We start from the raw sequence: 20,000 nt of genomic DNA, 5'->3' as shown, positions 1-20,000 counted from the left end.
AGACACGTCCTGATGGTGTTGAACAACAGGGATGCAGAGCTGAATGTAGCTTTTAAAATCAGGGCGGATGAGTTTGACTATGTGGTGTTTGTCAACACTGACACCACCAAGTGCTTTGGGTGCGGTGGGGAGGGACACCAGGTCAGGGCATGTCCAGGTAAGAAGGCAGACGGCGAGACAGGTGAGGGGCAGAAGGGTGGACAGGACAAGGAGGGAGCACAGGAGGGGGCAGGTGAGGGTCAGAAAGGAGGCAGGGGAGGTGGAGGTGGGGGCACAGGGGGAGACAGGTGGAGGGCGGAAAGGAAAGGAGAAGAAACAGGTGAAGGTGGGGGCACAGGAGGGGGCAGGCGAGGGGCAGGGGAAAAAAAAGGGGGGGGGGGGGGGGGGAATGTGGAGCCGCAGGAGGGAACGGGTGGAGGTAGACAGCGCAGCCAGGTGAGCGTGGAGACACGGGGGGAGGCAGGCGAGGGTCTGGAAAGCAGGCAGGTAAGGGTGGGAGGACAGGAGGGGAAGGAGGAGGGTCCGGAAGACAGGCAGGTGGGTGCGGGGGGACAGGAGGGGACTGGTGAAGGAAAGGAAGCTACGGAACAAAGTCAGAGGAGTGCAGGTGACGTAGCTAGGGAGGAGGAGGCACTGGAAGGAAGTGACTTTGAGATGGGGGATGAGGACGATCGGTTGAGAGTCCCTCGGCTCAAAAGAAAGTCCAACAAAATGGTAGGAGACTCTCAGGCGAAGAGAGGGACAGCAAGCCAGGGGAAGGCAAGTCAGGAGGTGGAGCAGGGAGGCTCGGAGTCAGAGTCCTGGATGGAGGAGGACTCTGCTGCAGACAGTGAGGGGCAGGTTTTTCTCGGCGTAAAGAAGAAAAAGGGAAAAAAAAGCTACAGTGTGGGCAAAATAAAAGCGTTTCTGCACAGAACGAAGAATGTGAAAGGGATTAAGGTGGAGGACTTCTTCTCAGACAAGGAGTTGCTGGCGAACGCGGCCCAGCAACAGATGAGGAGTAAGGGGAGAGGAGGGTTCACGGACCAGGAGGTGTACAGGCTCAAGAAAATAGTGCAGAAGATCAGGAAGGAGCTGAACAACGGATAGGATGGGGAGGAGGTGGAGGTGGGTGCTGCTGTTCGGGCTGTTTCCCTTTTCCGTTGCAATGAGTGACTTTAACATCAGCACGCTGAACGCGAATGGGGCCAGAGACGCAGCTAAGAGGTCTCTGCTGTACGAGCTGATGGAGCAGAAGAGGCTGGATGTGCTGTTGGTGCAGGAGACCCACAGTGACTCTGGCAATGAGGCTGACTGGAAGAGGGAGTGGGGGGGGGGGGTGGTGCTAAGCCACAAGAGCACCACCAGCGGGGGGGGTGGCTCTTCTCTTTTCTAAGAGCTTTGCCCCAGCATCCTTTGAGGTGGAGGAGGTGGTGGAGGGCAGACTGATGGTGGTGAGGGCAGCATTTGAGCATCATAAGTTTGTCTTTATAAATGTGTACGCTCCCACCACAGGACCACACAGTCACTTTTTTGCAAGTTTTAAATGGGGTTTTAAGCAAAGCTCGTACTGGGGAGTTTTTGTTTCTAGGAGGAGACTTTAACTGCACCGAGAACGACCTGTTAGACAGGAACCACTGTGAGCCTCACAGAGCATCGCAGAACGTGATGAGGCTGCTCTCAAGTGAGAACGAGCTAACGGACGTGTGGAGGAGAACCAACGGGGATGAAAGACAGTACACCTGGGTGCACTGCAGAGGCACCTCTTTATCGTTGGCCAGACTAGACCGGTTTTACTGTTTTAAGCACCACTTTAACATTTTTAAGGAATGTAGAATGGTGCCTGTTGGTTTTACCGATCACTCCCTGGTTGTTTGCCGTGTTTTTATCGCCAATGTAAAGCCCAAAAGCGCATATTGGCATTTTAAAACCACCCTACTCTGTGACTCCAACTTTAAGGATGCTTTTAGTTTTTTTTGGGAAGGTTTTAGAGACAGAAAGCAGGATTTTAGTTCCTTAAGACTGTGGTGGGACTATGGGAAGAGGGAGATAGAGCAGCTCTGTCGGCAGTATAATCTCAATGTCACACGGGACATCACCAGATCTATGAGGGATCTGGAGACTGACATTGTGGAGTTACAGGGTGTAGTGGAACCCACTGGGAATCGAGATCACATTAAGGACCTCAAGTCTAAAAGAGCTGCTCTTGCAGACCTACTAGGCACCAAGGCGCAGGGGGCGCTAGTCCGCTCTCGCTTCCAGAGCGCAGCACTGATGGACGCACCATCTAGTTTCTTTTTTAGCCTGGAGAAGAGGAACGGGCAGAGCAGGTTTATCCACGCCCTGAGATCAGACACAGGACAGGAGCTCAGGAGGCCGGAGGAGATCCGGACGAGAGCCGTGGACTTTTACACGGAGCTGTACAGAAGTGAGTACGAGGAGCAAAAAGAACTGTTTTACTCCTTTTGTGGGAATCTGCCCAGGGTCCCGGAAGACGTCAGTGCGGTGCTGGGGGAACCTCTGACCCTGCAGGATCTTTCCACGGCCCTGCAGAGCATGAAGGGGGGTAAGGCCCCTGGCATCGACGGGATTCCTGCGGAGTTTTACAAAGAGTTCTGGGAGGAGTTACGGGAGGACCTTTTAATGGTTTGTAATGAAGTTTTTAAAGATAAGTTATTGCCAGTCAGCTGCAGGAGGGCAGTCATCACTCTCCTACCCAAGAAAGGAGACCTGCAGGAGATCAAGAACTGGCGTCCTGTGTCCCTTCTGTGCACGGACTATAAAATCCTGTCGAGGGCGCTGGCCAACAGGCTGAGGGAGGTGATGGACCTGGTAGTCCATCAGGACCAAACTTACTGTGTGCCTGGTAGGTCCATTCTGGACAATGTGTCCCTAATTCGGGATATTTTGGACGTCTCTAGTTCTCTGGGCATTGAAACTGGGCTCATTTCGCTAGACCAGGAAAAGGCGTTTGACCGGGTTGAGCACCCTTACCTCTGGAAAACTCTGGAGGCTTTTGGCCTCAGCCCTGGTCTGATAGCCATGATCCAGGTTTTGTACCAGGACATCGAGAGTGTACTGAAGATTAATGGAGGGCTGAGCGGCCCTTTTAAAGTGCGTAGAGGGGTGAGACAGGGCTGCCCCCTCTCAGGGATGTTGTACTCTCTGGCCATAGAACCATTGCTGTGTCAATTAAGGACGAACATCGAGGGTGTGTTTCTAAATGGTCTCGAGAGAAGCCACATTTTATCAGCCTATGCGGACGACGTCATTGTCTTAATAAAGAAACAGGACGAAATCAGCAAACTGGAGGGGATCGTCAGGGACTTTGGGCTGCTATCAGCAGCGAAAGTCAACTGGGGCAAAAGCGAAGCGCTGGCTGTGGGCGGATGGAGGGGGGGACTTATAAAACCTGCTAGTTAGGAAGATACAGGCCGAGCTGATGGATTTCTTTTGGGGGCGAAATTTCCACTGGGTCAGGAAGGAAAGGGTCTTTCTGCCCAAAGAGGAAGGGGGGCACAGTGTGGTGGACATCAAAAGCAGAGTGGCAACTTTTAGGTTACAGTTTGTGCAGAAGTTTCTAACGGGGTACTTTAACGTTTGGAGGGACGTGGCGGGCTTGGTCTTAAAGAGGACTGGGAGGATGGGACTCGACCGCTCGTTGTTTTTAATGGACACGAGTCTTCTAAACAAGTCGGGCTTACCCCGTTTTTATCAGGAGCTCTTTAAAGCATGGGGGTATTTTAAGAACAGGAAAAGGGAGGCCGCAGATTCCCTCCACTGGCTCCTGGAGGAGCCGATGATCGGAGGAGCCAGGCTGGATGTGCAGGACGGGGCCACTCCAGGACTGAGGAGTATCCTGAGGGAGGCGGGGGTCCTGACCCTGAGGCAGGTGGTGGCGGCGGCGGGGAGCGACCTGCAGGACGGCGAGGCCATGGCGGAGCGGCTGGGGTTGAGGTCCACCAGGATCGTACACCTGGTGCTCAAGAGGTGGAGGGAGACGCTCACGGAGGAGGAGCTGGCCCTGCTGAAGGAGTACGGCGAAGGCGTGGAGGAGCCAAACTCGGAGGATCCCTTCCCGGAGATGACCCTGACCCCCAACCTGGAGGGGTCCTCCGGGAAGCTGCTGCACAGGGCACGTTATGCAGAACTGGACCTGCACGCAGCCAGCGGGAAGGCTTTTTACAAAGAGTGTGTGGTTGTTTTAAATATGAAGGGACTGGAGGGGCGGCAGGACACTGTCTGGAGGGGACGGCTCCAGATGGGGGGGACAAGAGGAGCCGTGTTGGAGGAGTTTTTACAAAGCTCCCTCCAAGAAAAGGACGGGGGACCTCCAATGGAGGGTCCTACATGGAGCCATAGCTGTCAACAGCTTTGTTTCTGTTTTTAATCCCACGGTCGCAAATGAATGTCCATTCTGCAAACTGCCAGAGTCCGTGTTTCACTGTTTTGCAGAGTGCGACAGACTTTTAGAGCTTTTTAGTCTTTTAAAGGAAAGTTTTAAGCTCTTTAAGGAGGAGTGGTCCAGAAACTGTTTTATTTTTGGGGCTAGATACTACAGGGCCAACGCAGAGAAATGGCGACTGCTTAATTTTCTAGTCAGGGAAGCGAAGATGGCCATCTACCTCACGAGGAGGAACAAACTGAGGGGAAAGGAGAGTGTTTTAGGAAGAGTGTTTGTAGCGTTGGTCAGGGCCAGAGTCTTGATTGATTTTAACTTTCACAGACTGATGAAGAGTCTGGACGTCTTCATCAAGCTGTGGTGTTTTAACGACGTCATCTGTTCCCTGGTGGAGGACGACCTGTGCTTCCAGTCTGTCTTTAACGTGTAGGACTCTGTTAGTGAACCAAGTGTGTTTGTTGTATTGTCTGTAACTGTGAACTAGAGAAAATGTTAAAATAAAGATGCTTTAAAAATCAAAAAAAATCTCTCTCTCTCTCTCTCCCTCTCTCTCTCTCTCCCTCTCAGGGTCAGAACTGTGAGATCGCCATCAACGCTTGTGTCAGTTTCCCGTGTTCCAACGGAGGAACCTGCCACGTCCTGCCTGGACAGGAAGAACACTTCAGGTGAACAAACATCCACTTATTTTATTATTATTAATATTCATATAACGTGATATGAGGAGGACCAATCATGCTCCTTGTCACACCACTTAATATTGGTCTCTGAGGTACCCCAAACATGTTTTTGAAGTCTTTTGCTGAAAACACCACTCAGATGGTGCATTCTAACCACTCTGACATGCATATAAAGCCGGACTCCCAAACGGGCTGTTTTCTTAGGGCTGGAGCCTCCCTCCTCAGGACCCGTTTCTCTAAGTCAATGGGGTTTGAGCTTTACTTCCGGGTTGAATTGACTGCGTAACATTCGCTGATTTCCCCTCATCAATCCACCAAAATCAGTTTCTGAACTAATTTCAGGCGATAAATCGTCAAAGCAGGCGCTGGATCTTCACTCATATTACATCTACATCCTCATTTAAAAGTTAGTTCCCACTTTGCGCGATCCGACACGATCAACGTTATCGACCGACACCGAGCAGAGTTACTCAGATGGAGGTGGTTGCGATGCTACTGAGGCCCGACCATCAAGAATCTGAATGTACAGCATAATTATTTCAATTAAATATCATATTGTGTAATAATTAATAAGTAATAAAAAGTAATCAATAGTAATTAACATGTAATAACATAGTAATACAGTCAATTCAAGTAAAGTAATAAAAAAGTAGAAGTAGGACATGGACCTAATGAATATACTTCACTACAGATACTTGAAAAATGTCCTCTGTTTGGTGTAAATGTGACTGTAAATGTACATGTTAGAGTGATGATGAAGAATCTGATTATTTTGAGCAGGTCCTCAGGGGGTTCGAACCCCTGCCCGCGCAGGATGCTCATCTGCAGCGGGTTCTAAACGGTCCCCTCGTTGGGTTCTAAACGGTCCCCTCGCTGGGTTCTAAACGGTCCCCTCGCTGGGTTCTAAACGGTCCCCTCGCTGGGTTCTAAACGGTCCCCTCGCTGGGTTCTAAACGGTCCCCTCGCTGGGTTCTAAACGGTCCCCTCGCTGGGTTCTAAACGGTCCCCTCGTTGGGTTCTAAACGGTCCCCTCGCTGGGTTCTAAACGGTCCCCTCGCTGGGTTCTAAACGGTCCCCTCGTTGGGTTCTAAACGGTCCCCTCGCTGGGTTCTAAACGGTCCCCTCGCTGGGTTCTAAACGGTCCCCTCGTTGGGTTCTAAACGGTCCCCTCGCTGGGTTCTAAACGGTCCCCTCGTTGGGTTCTAAACGGTCCCCTCGCTGGGTTCTAAACGGTCCCCTCGCTGGGTTCTAAACGGTCCCCACGCTGGGTTCTAAACTGGGTTTTTACCCAGAACCCGCTGAAGGAGGCGGGGGTCAGAGGCTGTGATGTGTTGTTCTGTTCCGAGCCCTCGCTGCGACCTGCCCACGGCTCTTCCCAGCGGAGACATCGGCCGCCGCCGTCTTCTCGGAGATTCCTTTTTTTTTTCTCCGCCGAAATCCAGGACTACAGCAGATGTGATGAGGGCGCTCCGCTGTGTTGGGAGGAGGCGGGGCGCGGCGGGCCACGCCCTCCTCGCCGTGGCCCCGTGTTGGACCTGAGCGCCGTCCTGTCGTCCCCCTTGATGTACGAGCGTTATGATTGAATCGATTGTCATGAATATCTTAACCAGATCCGTCCCCTCCCCCGTCCTCCCCCGGCCTCCCCCGTCCTCCCCCGTCCTCCCCCCTCGGCGCCTTAACAAGGCCTTTGCCCTTTGAAAAGCCGCAGTGTGCGTCTGGCCTTTAGAGACCTGCGCGGTAATGCTATTAGCGCTCTGCTTGGCCTTTAGAGACCTTCACTTTAATGTTAATACCAACACAGGTAGATGCTAGTCCCATTTAAGAAAGAAAGAGCGCGAGAGAGAGAGAGAGAGAGAGAGAGAGAGCGAGAGAGCAAGAGAGAGAGAGAGAGAGAGAGCGAGCGAGAGAGAGAGAGAGAGAGAGAGAGAGAGAGAGCAAGAGAGAGAGAGAGAGGGAGAGAGAGAGAGGGAGAGAGAGAGAGAGAGAGCAAGAGAGAGAGAGAGAGAGAGAGCGAGCGAGAGAGAGAGAGAGAGAGGGATCTGACATTTTATCATGTAATATAATCCGTTTTTGGACGTCCAATAAGTCCAATTAAGGTCGGTCGCCTCCCGACGCCGGACGCGACCCATTTGTCAAGAGACGCCGCCGAAATGTCAGGACGCCAACGGGGGATTGTGATCGCTGACCTCTGACCCCGCCGGTGTCTCGCTCTCTCTCTGTTTTTGGATTATCGCTGGACGTGCGACCGGGACGGTGTTTTGGCGGTGGAGACGGTTCGGTTTTGCGAGACGTGTCGGGCGCGTGGCATCATCACATGATGTCATCGATCGGACGCTTTTGTCCAAAGTCACAGCCACAGCTGAGCCTCCCGCCATCAACAGACAGACAGAACGAAGGACGGTCGGACCGAGGGACGGGCGGACGCGTAGTGGGGTGGACGGACGGAGGGAAGGGCAGAATGGTGGACAGACAGATAGACCGACCGGCTGAAGGACAGACAGATGGACAGACAGACGGGGCGTTTTCCAGGGGTGAGCCGTGACGTTGAGTCAGTGCGTGTGCAGACAGAGTGAGCTAAGTGTTCCTGTGAGAAGGAGACGGAGAGACTGGTTTACATGTGATAGGGCGAGAGAAACGGGGGAGAGAGAGAGACAGAGAGAGAGAGAGAGAGAGAGAGAGAGAGAGAGAGAGACAGAAGGGAGAGACAGGGAGAGAGAGACAGAAGGGAGAGACAGGGAGAGAGAGAGGAACTGGCAGCTTTCTTCTGAAGTGCCTCAGTGTCCATGAAGCAAAAAAAGTGGAAAGTTGTGCAAGATGCTGGTGTTCAACTATTTCAACCTTATTCTCGTATGAACACATGTTGTTGTTGTTGTTGTTGTTGTTTTTTTTGTGGCTTTTTCATTTCCATTTGTCTATTTTATTTATTTATTTATTTATTTTTTTTGCACCAGTCCTCCCTCTCTCCAACTGTACCGGGGCGTGGCGATGCCGGGGGTAAATAACAGCAGATGAAGCCAAGATGGGATGGTGGCGGTTTGGAGAAAGGAATGGAACTGGAAAGAAAGAAAGAAACAAACAAACAAATAGACAAAAATAAACTGAAATGAAAAGCGTTCCCAGCGCCGTGGCCCCTCGCGTGCGGCGCTGCTCAGACGTGTGTTTACAAGGTGGGGAACATGTGGAGTCACCTGTCGACGTGGCCAAGTGGAGCCAGGTTGCCTCACAGCAGGAGCCATTTGACAGGAAGTGGAGCCTGATTGGCTGAAAGCTTCGCAGGGTTTGGGAAAAACTCAGGTGACTTGGAGAACGCGGCTCCCGGCTCATTCAGTTTTGTTGCAGCCAACGTATCCCAGAATGCACTGGGGCGGCAGTAAATAAGGTTTCTGTGGAAGAGGCTGCTTCTAGAGATTCAGCTAGTGTGCACATGCATGTGTGCGTGTGTGCGCACGTGCGCATGTGTGTGCATGCGTGCATGCGCATGTGTGTGTGTGTGTGTGTGTGTGTGTGTGTGTGTGTCTGTGTGTGTGTGTGTGTGTGTGTGTGTGTGTGTGTGTGTGTGTGTGTGTGTGTATGTGTGTGTGTGTGTGCGTGTGTGTGTGTGTCTGTGTGTGTGTGTTTGTGTGTGTGTGCCTGTGTGTGTGTGTGCGTGTGTGTGTGTGTGTGTGTGTGTGTGTGTGTGTGTGTGTGTGTGCCTGTGTGTGTGTGTGTGTCTGTGTGTGTGTGTGCGTGTGTGTGTGTGTGTGTGTGTGTGTGTGTGTGTGTGTGCGTGCGTGCAGGCGCGTTCAATTTCTTGTGATCGCCCAGAGAGTCGTAGAGAGAGAGGGTGGGAAAGTGACAGAGCTGCGGAAGGAGAGGAGGAGGAGGAGTGAGGGGATGACAGGGTGGAGGAGGGCGGGTGGAGGGGAGCAGAGACGCTGGGGTCGTCCGGACGGGCGGGGTCCTTGGAATCGAAACGGGGAGCGTTTATCTCGGCTCTGGTTCTGCTTCCTGTAGATTATTTATGAAGCTACTTCTGCTTTATTAGGAACACACAGAACGGGAGGAGTAGAGGGAGGGAGGGAGAGAGATTTTTTTGGATTTATTTCCATATTTTCAGAGGACACCTCCACCCATATGCCTCCATAAAAGACAATGAAACATCCAACACAACAAAGAAACCAAACAGAAGAAAACAACAGACAAACAAACATGACGGACATGATGTCAAGTGTTACTTAAAACCAGGCTGAAGAAAAGGTTTCCCTCCACGACAGAACGGATGTGTCAACTCATCCAGGCTGCTCTGCCCAGACCCCACCCGGACCCCACCCGGGCCCCACCCAGACCCCACCCGGGCCCCACCCTAACCCACTAGAGCTGCTCCCCGGTCACATCTCTCCACCTCCATCCTCCTCCTCCTCTTGTAGATTGACGGCTTTTCTCTCCCCTGCAAGAAATCCATCCGTTTCCTTTCAGTGACAGTTGTTGCTTTTTTTTATGAGCTGCAGCGTAAATAAAAGCAACACTGGTTCAACACTGGAGCGTTTCTCACGAAAAGGCAACAAACGGTTCTTTAAGAAGGACAAGTGAACATTTTAGTCTCTGACATTGAAGGTAACAGTGAAGACGTCGCTTCCGTTGCTTTGACAGAAAGGACCTTGAGGGCGAGGTAGAGAGAGAGGGAGGGAGGAGCATTGAAGACAGGGTGAGGAAGGAGGTGAACAACATGTGAGCGACACGGGAAGTGGGTCAGCTCAGCACTCTGACACTTGAGGGTTAAAATAGATTCACTTCACGTTTAAAGTACTTTTACTTCACGTTTAAAGTACCTTTACTTCATGTTCAAAGTATAAGTTCAGGCACTTTTAGGATGACGTTTGTCCCTCCGTCGCCTGCTTAGGGGTATTTCAGGGATATTTCATTATTATTTGTATTTAGTATTTGTATTTATTTAAGCAGGGCCCAACCGTAGCAGCCGCCCAGTTGCCCCGGGCAACCAGTTTTGCACAGTTGTCAACCACTTTCATATGTGAAAGCAAAAAATGGGCGCGGTCACCTCTGTATGTTAAGAAACTTCCATCGAGGGAAATGAGTTTTCCTGGAGCATTGATTCACTCTGTCACCAATGGAGACAACACTGAGATATGGATTATGATAATATAGGGTCATAATCTGTCAATGATAAAATGATTAACATTTGCCGTTTTGTTGCTCTTGGCAACCAACAGCTGATGCCTGGTTGTGTGTGTGTAGCTGTGTGTGTCCGCCAGGGTTCGAGGGTCAGCGTTGTGAGGTGAATCCTGACGACTGTGAGGACAACGACTGTGAGAACAACTCCACCTGCGTGGACGGAGTCAACAACTACACCTGCATCTGCCTCCCCAACTACGCAGGTACACACAAACACGCACACACGCACATACACACACACACACGCACACACACACACACACACACACACACAGACACACACACACACACACACACACGCACATACACACACACACACACACACACACACACACACACACACACACACACACACAGACACACACACACACACACACACACACACACATGCGTGCACACACATACACACCCCAAACTACACCATTAAACACACACACACACACACGCACACACACACACACACACACACACAGACACACACACACACACACATGCGTGCACACACATACACACCCTAAACTACACTATTAAACACACACACACATACACCTGCATCTGTCCTCCCAACTACACACACACACACAGTGAGAGGGAGAGAGGGTAAGCAAGCAAAACTGCTGACTGGGTGCACACACACACACACACACACACACATGTACAGCTCAGTGAACTGGAAAGTTATAATCAGATATCACATTGAGGGGGAGGGATGGAGGGATAGAGGGATGGAGGGATGGAGGGATGGAGGGATGGAGGGATAGAGGGATGGAGGGATGGAGGGATAGAGGGATAGAGGGATGGAGGGATAGAGGGATGGAGGGATGGAGGGATGGAGGGATGGAGGGATAGAGGGATGGAGGGATGGAGGGATGGAGGGATAGAGGGATGGAGGGATGGAGGGATAGAGGGATGGAGGGATGGAGGGATGGAGGGATGGAGGGATAGAGGGATGGAGGGATGGAGGGATGGAGGGATAGAGGGATGGAGGGATAGAGGGATGGAGGGATGGAGGGATAGAGGGATGGAGGATAGGGGGATGGAGGGATGGAGGGATAGAGGGATGGAGGGATGGGGGGATGGAGGGATAGAGGGATGGGGGGATGGGGGGATGGGGGGAGAGAAGGAGAGAAACCTGGAACCGGATCTGTTCGAATCTGATCTTCCCCACTCCCCAGTGACCAGTTCCACAGTGTGTGTGTGTGTGTGTGTTATATTGACATGTTCATATTTTTTTATATGTTTCTATCTTTTTCTTTCTCTTCCCTCCGTCACAATCTGACAGATATTACAAGTGAAAAGGTTACACTGGCCTCTCTCCCTCTTTCTTTCTTTCCATCTTTCATGTTACATGAGATGTAGACATTTGGACCTGAAACTTCTCAAATTCTCACATTGTGTGTTAATATTGATCCTTCCTCCAGGTGACCTCTGTGATGAGGTCATTGAACCCTGTCTCCAAGGTTTCGACCCCTGTCAACACGACTCTAAGTGCGTCTCCTCCGGCCGCAGCTACAGGTAACTGGAAACAGGAAGTGGGGGAGGGGAACAGGGAAGTAGGGGAGGGCAAACAGGAAGTGAAGGAGGAGAAAACAGGAAGTGGGAGAGTGAAACAGGAAGTGGAGGAGAGGCAACCGGACGTGAGGGAGGGGAAACAAGCAAATTGGGAAGCTGAAACAGAAAGTGTGAGAGGGGAAAAAGGAAGTGGGGGAAGGGTAAACAGGAAGTTGGGGAGGGGAAACAGGAAGTGGGTGCTGGTTTATTTATTCATAGTTTTGTTCTAAACTTCTAGAACGGAATCACAGAAATCCATGTTTTATTGATACTTCATATGTTGCATTCATGTTTTACATAACGTGTTCATTCAAATGTTATGAAATATAAAGTATGACATTTGATCTCGGATGGCGTGTTATCACATAATCCCTTCAATTATTACATATTCGTGATAAAAGGCTGTAACCCACACATGATGTCATCGCAAAATGCAGATTTTACAGACTCCTCCAAAAACAACACGTGAATTTCTCAACCCGAGTCCCACGTGTGACACTTTTATAACGTTTATATCACTATTTAAATGTTTTCCATTTAAAGTAGATATTACAACATATTCACGCCGTCGATAGTTTCTCAGTCTCTTGCTCAAAAGCACTTTTGTAGTAACGAAGGCGCCGAGTCAGCGCCACACGCTGACCTGAGCCGCCCCCTCATGGCCGCTCCACGCCGCCCCCTCATGGCCGCTCCACGCCGCCCCCTCATGGCCGCCCCCTCATGGCCGCTCCACGCCGCCCCCTCATGGCCGCTCCACGCCGCCGCTCCACGCCGCCCCCTCATGGCCGCTCCACGCCGCCGCTCCACGCCGCCCCCTCATGGCCGCTCCACGCCGCCGCTCCACGCCGCCCCCTCATGGCCGCTCCCGCTCCCCCTGCAGGTGTGAGTGTCTGCCGGGCTTCGTGGGCCAGCACTGTGAGCAGGACTTCAACGACTGTCTGGAGAACAAGTGCCAGCACGCCGCCGAGTGCGTGGACGCTGTCAACGGCTACACCTGTGTGTGCAAGAAGGGCTTCAGGTGAGAACACACACACACACACACACACACACACACACACACACACACACACACACACACACACACACACACACAGAACACCGACGCGTACGCTAAACGGGATTGATTGAACACAAGTCAAAACAAACAGAACCTCTGATACGCTCACACTTTGCTCTGGGAACAAAGACAAATAACCACAAATTCAATCAGTCATGCATACGAATTTCCCCAAAACGTACGCGCGAGCACACACACACACACACACAGGGGATGGGCTAGACTGTCTGACTGGGAAGAGTTACAGATGGAGCTTCATTATCAAACACTTGACTGTCTAGACCCTGCGTGTGTGTGTGTGTGTGTGTGTGTGTGTGTGTGTGTGTGTGTGTGTGTGTGTGTGTGTGTGTGTGTGTGTGTGTGTGTGTGTGTGTGTGTGTGTGTGTGTATGTGCGTGCGCGCTCAGCAGATGTAGCTCCATGTGGTTAATTATAGCTGGAGCTGTTGGCTTGGCCTGTTGATGAGGGAGAGACAGAGAGACAGACAGACAGATTCATCACCACAGACAGGGGGTGGGGGGTGGGGGGGGGGGGGGGGGGGGTACTGTGTGAATCTTTCGACATGTGTGGTTGCATTAGATCATCCTCAGTGTCCAAACCAAAGTGTTTAAGTGACATGACACGCTACCAGCACAGAACGAGCCGCCCTTCAGCACCTCTGCACAGCTGTTACAAACATCTGGTTTTCCTGTGACGTAGCGCCGGCCGCTCCACCACAGCTCCTTAGAACCTCTACAGGCAAAGCTTTTCACGCCGGAGGTCGGCGTCACAGACCCCAGGAGGCGCGCGCCGGCACCCCCGGCGCCCCCGGCCCCTCGGAACCATGGTGTCCGGAGCCCACATCCTTGGCGACCATGCTGACGACGGTGGCACCGCCTGGCTTTATGGGATGTAGAGTGTCAAGGGAGTGAACCACAGAGCGAGATCTGAGAGAAACAGAGATGATGCGAGTCGCTCGGTCAGATGGATGATCACGGCGAGCGGAAATGACAAGACAACCAGAGCGGGAGTGGAATGGGAAGTGGAAGTGGAAGTGGAAGTGGAAGTGGAAGTGGAAGTGGAGGTTGAGGTGGAGGTTGAGGTTGAGGTTGAGAAGGAGCTGTTCACACTGCACCGCGCCCAAATTGTAATATCTCTTCATTTGAATTTTTACCTTTAGGTTTTCCTCATTTGTGTTTCACATTTTGTAGGAAAACAAAAACACAGTGCTCCCTGGGAGGGTGAGGCCCGTCTAACTGAAGAGGAGCTGAATGTAGGACGTGTCGATGTAGGAGCAGAGAGCAAGTCAAACAAAGGCTCTTCCCGCAACTTTTCCCTGAACTCAAAAAGTTCCCACCTGACTTCTGTGCTGAGTTCAGTTCAGTGTTCTAGGTTTGCAGCAGCGTAGCGCGACATTAAACAATGCAGCAAAAATGCAAAAAAATAAAATAAAAAACCTTTTATTCAGGGTACAAATAAAGCATTTTATTGCCATAGCAACAGATGGAATCACAATACGTGACAGCGGCCGGTGTGTTGGGTGTTCAGCAGGTCACGGTCAAGGTCGTGATGAAAGTGCAGGTTGTAAGCTTTCAAATGACAGTGTCATACATTGAAATCTGAAGATATGCTTATTTGAATGTTGGTAAGACCTAAACTCCTCCAAGATCCTGAACTCTTCCACACTTCAGAGGCAGGTAATGGGCGGGAACAATAGCCATTAACTCCGCCCCCAACCGCACCCCCACAGCGTCCGTCCACAATGACGTTGTGTTGCCTTCTGTTTACGGGAGGAGTTTCAAACCAAACCCCGCCCACACAACACGCCCCAGACCGGGACGCAGAGACCAGACCTGGACGCCGGCTTACTTTGGTGACAGACTATGAGTATTTGGATCCTAAAACTGTTGTTTGTTATGTTGAGTGGGTTCTTCAACATTTAAGCTTTCGTAATATGGAAAACGCATGAAAACGGTGTAAAGCGGCTTCAGCGCCCAAACCTGTGAACATCTGGTGTTAATCAGCGCTGTCTCCACCTCCCCCAGCGGTCTGTTCTGCGAGAACCCTCCACCCATGATCCTGCTGCAGACCAGCCCCTGCGACCAGTCCGACTGCCAGAACGGAGCCCAGTGCATCGTGGTCGCCGCGGAACCAGCCTGCAAGTGTCTCCCGGGTTTCTACGGCAACAAGTGTCAAAAGATGGCCACCGTCCACTTCCTGGGTCGGGACGCGTACGTGGAGCTTCCCGGCACCAAGCTCCGCCCCTCGGCGCACATCTCCTTACAGGTTGGATGGATGTTTGCGGAGCCCTCTGAGAACTGGCATGCTGCTGGTTTGGATGTTTTCACGTTTGATAACATGAAATCAGCCGGTGGGCGTGGCAGCCCGTGTGTTGCACCATCAAGTCCTCAAAGGAAAACTCTATTTTTTTACCGAAACCTCATTTGTCCTTCACTTGGAGTCAACCCAAAGGATTAGCATCGCCATCTTTTACAAGATGGGGGGGGGGGGGGGGGGCGCCAAACAATGTGGCCATGATTGCCCCAATTCTGGATCAATGTAAAAGATTCTGATGCCAATCACTTGGATTGACTCCAAATAGTCATAAACATAATATTTAGGGTGAAATAATAATAGTTTAGCTTGAAAAATACCAGTTATCCTTAAAAAACACCCTGACGAGCAAGTGGTACCTCAAACTCGAGGTAAAGTCGTCAGAAGGAGTCTGACTGTAAAAGTCACAGTTTAACACCTGGAGCACAGGAATGTGGTGAAGCAGGAGAACTGGATTTGGGAAAACAGAGGAAGCAAACACACACACATAGAAACACACACACATAGAGAGAGAGACACACGCACACACACACATATAAACACACACACACACACATAGAAACACACACACAAACATAGAAACACACACACATAGAGAGAGAGACACACGCACACACACACATATAAACACACACACACACACATAGAAACACACACACAAACATAGAAACACACACAAACATAGAGAGAGAGTACACACACATATTAACAGACACACTCAAACATAGAAACACACACACACAGAGCGAGAGACACACACACACACACACAAACATAGAAACACACATGAAAAAGCACTAACTAAAGTACTCTACCATTTCAGAACCATGCACACACTCTCTCTCACTCACACACACACACACATACTCACACACTCACACACACACACACACACACTCACACACACACACACACACACACACACACACACACACACACTCACACACACACACACACACACTCTCTCACACACATACGCTCACACACACACACTCACACACTCACACACTCACACACACACACACACACTGTCACACACATACGCTCACACACACACACTCACACACACACACACACACATGCACACTCACACACACACACACACACACACACACACACACACACACACACTCACACTCACACACACACACACACACTCTCTCACACACATACGCTCACACACACACACACACACACACACTGTCACACACATACGCTCACACACACACACTCACACACTCACACACTCACACACACACACACACACACACTGTCACACACATACGCTCACACGCACACACTCACACACACACACACACACACACACACACACACACACACACACACTCTCACACACACACACACACACACACACACTCACACACACACACACACACACACACACTCTCACACACACACGCACACACTCACACACACACACACACACTCTCACACACACACTCTCACACTCACACACTCACACCCTGGGGGTCTGTGCTGTTTTCCTGTTTGGGAACGAACAGAAAGTGGAGGTTGAAGAGTAAGAACCACTTTAATTGATTCAAGATTCAAGATTCAAGATTCAAGATTTTTATTTGTCACATACATATACATACTTCCATACATATATGCAGTGAAATGTAATGCAACGCACCCGGTGATAGCACACAAGAAGTCCTAGGAAAAAGTACTAAAATAAAATAAAATAAAAAGTAGAAAATTCCTTTCTAATAGACCGACTAACTGACTCCTAAAACGTAATACAGTAAGTGGAATACTTATAGAATAAGATAAAAAATATATAGAATAAAATACAATAAAAAATAAATTGAAATAAAATGGAATAGATAGAAGGAATATGCCTATGTATATACAGATATGTGCATTTAAAGTGGCATGTGAATTAAAGTGGCGTGTGAATGTGAATAGTGTGAGGTAGTGTTTGGGATAATACAGCACAGTATACAACAGTACGGCGCAGCAATACGGCATCACGAACAACCCTGAACAGTGACACAGTATGCGGTACAGTATGCTACGTACAGTACAGTAGGTAGTGGAGCCTAGTGCATGGCTCAGTTAGGACCCCTGGTGAGGTCAGCGTTGACAGTTCTAATGGCTTGAGGGAAGAAACTCCGTCTCAGTCTCTCTGTTCTCGCTGTGTGACTGCGGAGGCGCTTGCCTGACGCAGCAGCTGAAACAGTCCGTTGTTGGGGTGATGAGGATCCTTCATGATCCTGCAGCTCTGCTACTACACCTCCTGGTGTATAGCTCCTGCAAGGGGGGGAGGGTAGTTCCAGTGATACGTTCAGCTGAACGCACCACCCTCTGCAGGGCCCGCCTGTCCTGGGCAGTACAGTTCCCAAACCAGGCAGTGATGTTGCCTGTCAGGATGCTCTCCACTGCTCCAGAGTAGAAGGACTTGAGGATCCTCACCGAGACCCGGAATTTCCTCAGCTGCCTGAGGTGGTAGAGACGCTGCCTCGCCTTTCTCACCAGAGTGTCTGTGTGAACAGTCCATGTTAAGTCCTCTGTGATGTGGACTCCCAGATATCTGAAGCTGCTCACCCTATCGACAGAAGTCCCATTAATCCACAAGGGCGCGTGCGTCCTCGATTGTGATCCACGCCTAAAGTCCACAATCAGCTCCTTGGTTTTGCTGACGTTCAGGTGGAGGCTGTTGTCCTGGCACCAGAGTGACAGGTCAGCCACCTCCTCGCGGTAGGCCTTCTCATCGCAGTCGGGATCAGGCCCACGACCACGGTGTCGTCAGCAAACTTGATGATGGTGTTGGAGCTGGACCTGGCCACACAGTCGTGTGTGTACAGGGAGTACAGTAGGGGGCTGAGGACGCAGCCCTGGGGGGATCCTGTGTTGAGGGTGAGGGAGCTTGACATGTACTTCCCCACCTTGACCACCTGGGGGCAGCCTGTGAGGAAGTCCAGGATCCAGGTGCACAGCGGACCATTCAATCCTAGCTCCATCAGCTTGACAGCCAGTCTGGTGGGAACTATGGTGTTGAAAGCTGAACTATAATCGATGAACAGCATTCTCACATAGGCCCCCTTGTGGCCATCCAGGTGCGTGAGCGTGGTGTGCAGTACCTGGGAGACCGCGTCATCCGTGGATCTGTTCTGCCGGTACGCAAACTGCAACGGGTCCAAGGTGCGGGGGAGGGAGGCGCAGATGTAATCCTTAATCAGCCTCTCGAAACACTTCATGACCACCGAGGTGAGGGCCACCGGACGGTAGTCATTCAGGCAGGTTGGAGAGGCCATCTTCGGGACAGGAACGACGGTGGACCTCTTGAAGCAGGATGGGACCCCTGATTCAGCCAGGGAGATGTTGAATATTGTGGTGAACACCGGAGATAGCTGGTTAGCACAGGTCTTCAGTACTCGTCCAGATATGCCATCTGGGCCCGCAGCTTTCCTGGTGTTCACCCGCATCAGAGCCTTCCTGACCTCGTGCACGGACACTGAGAGTGCGCGCTCATCCCCAGCGGTGTAGCTCCAATTAGCCGGCGAGCTAGCGGTGCTGCTGCCAGACTCGAACCGCGCATAAAAGGAGTTCAGTTGGTTGGCCAGGGAGGCGTCCACACTCGTGGCTGGGGAGGAGCTGCTCTTGTAGTTTGTTATTGTTCGCAGCCCCTCCCACAAGCGTCTTGTGTCCCCCCGCTCCATCTGCAGCTCCACGGTGTCTCTGTACGTCCGTTTGGCGTCCCTCACCGCCCTCCGCAGATTGTACGACGCCGCTTTGTAATTGTCCATGTTACCAGATACAAGTCCGTCGTTGTAAGCGGCCGTGCGCGCATTCAGAGCGCAGCGGATGGATTTATCAACCCATGGTTTCTGGTTTGGAAATATCCGAACTTTCACCGTGGGAACGATTTCATCCGCGAGCGTAGCCACAAAACTTACTACAACCTCCGTAAACTCGCTGACGTCACTTGAACTTGTTTGGAACATGTCCCAGTCTACGTCAGTCAGAGCGTCCTGAAGCGCAGCCTCCGATTGGTCCGTCCACCGCTTCACTTCCCTCGTCATCACCAGATCCCGCGCGATCAGAGGCCTGTAAACAGGAAGCAGCGAGATCGCGGCGTGATCTGATTTCCCGAAAGCAGGGAGCGACACGGGCTTGTATCCGTTCTTGTAAGGAGTGTAACAATGGTCCAGAGTTCTGTCTCTCCTGGTGGCACACGTGATGTGTTGGTGGAAATTCGGCAGAACTTTTTTAAGGTTGGCCCTGTTAAAGTCCCCAGTCACCACCACAGCCGCGTCGGGATGTCTGTTCTGAAATCCGCACAACACATCGTACAGAACCGACAGAGCTGCGTGGGTGTCCACTTGCGGTGGGATATAAACGGCTGTAATGATGACCGTGCTGAATTCCCGGGGGAGATAAAATGGACGGCATAGTATGGTCAGCTGTTCCAGGTTCGGCGAGCAGGAGTGGGAGAGGAATTTGGTGTTGTTGGCGTTACACCAGCGGTTGTTTACCATTAGGCAGACGCCTCCACCTTTGGATTTCCCCGACTCTCCCGTTCTGTCGCCGCGGAACACGGAGAAGGCCTCGGCTGGACGTATGGCTTCATCCGGCACCAGTGGGGTCAGCCATGTTTCCGTCAGGCAGAGGACGCAACAGTTCCTCGTGTCTCGCTGGAATTGAATCCTCGCTCGAAGTTCATCCATCTTGTTCTCCAGGGACTGGACGTTAGCAAGAAGGATGCTTGGCAGAGGTGGACGGTAAGGTTGCGTCCTCATTCTGACCCGAATGCCGCCTCGTTTACCTCGGTGCTTCCTCCGTGGGCCGGCTCGTGGAACAGCGACTCCATTTTTGTTGTTGTAGTTGTT

At 51.4% G+C, this 20,000-nt stretch overlaps 1 protein-coding gene across 1 annotated transcript in view; it reads left to right on the top strand.

The window, feature by feature from the left end:
- The window catches only part of slit3 (slit homolog 3), a 164,572-nt gene that overhangs the window by 108,950 nt on the left and 35,622 nt on the right, over nucleotides 1-20,000 (top strand). The window contains exons 24-28 of the mRNA XM_080008731.1: nucleotides 4,949-5,046; nucleotides 10,291-10,430; nucleotides 11,649-11,742; nucleotides 12,659-12,796; nucleotides 14,859-15,099. Coding sequence (XP_079864857.1) covers nucleotides 4,949-5,046; nucleotides 10,291-10,430; nucleotides 11,649-11,742; nucleotides 12,659-12,796; nucleotides 14,859-15,099 — 711 coding nt within the window. The remainder of the gene's footprint in view (nucleotides 1-4,948; nucleotides 5,047-10,290; nucleotides 10,431-11,648; nucleotides 11,743-12,658; nucleotides 12,797-14,858; nucleotides 15,100-20,000) is intronic.

This window comes from Zeus faber (genome assembly GCF_960531495.2).
Source record: "Zeus faber genome assembly, chromosome: 10".
Taxonomy (NCBI): domain Eukaryota; kingdom Metazoa; phylum Chordata; class Actinopteri; order Zeiformes; family Zeidae; genus Zeus; species Zeus faber.
The sequence above is the reverse complement of the archived record's forward strand: the minus strand, read 5'-3'. Positions and strand labels throughout refer to the sequence as shown.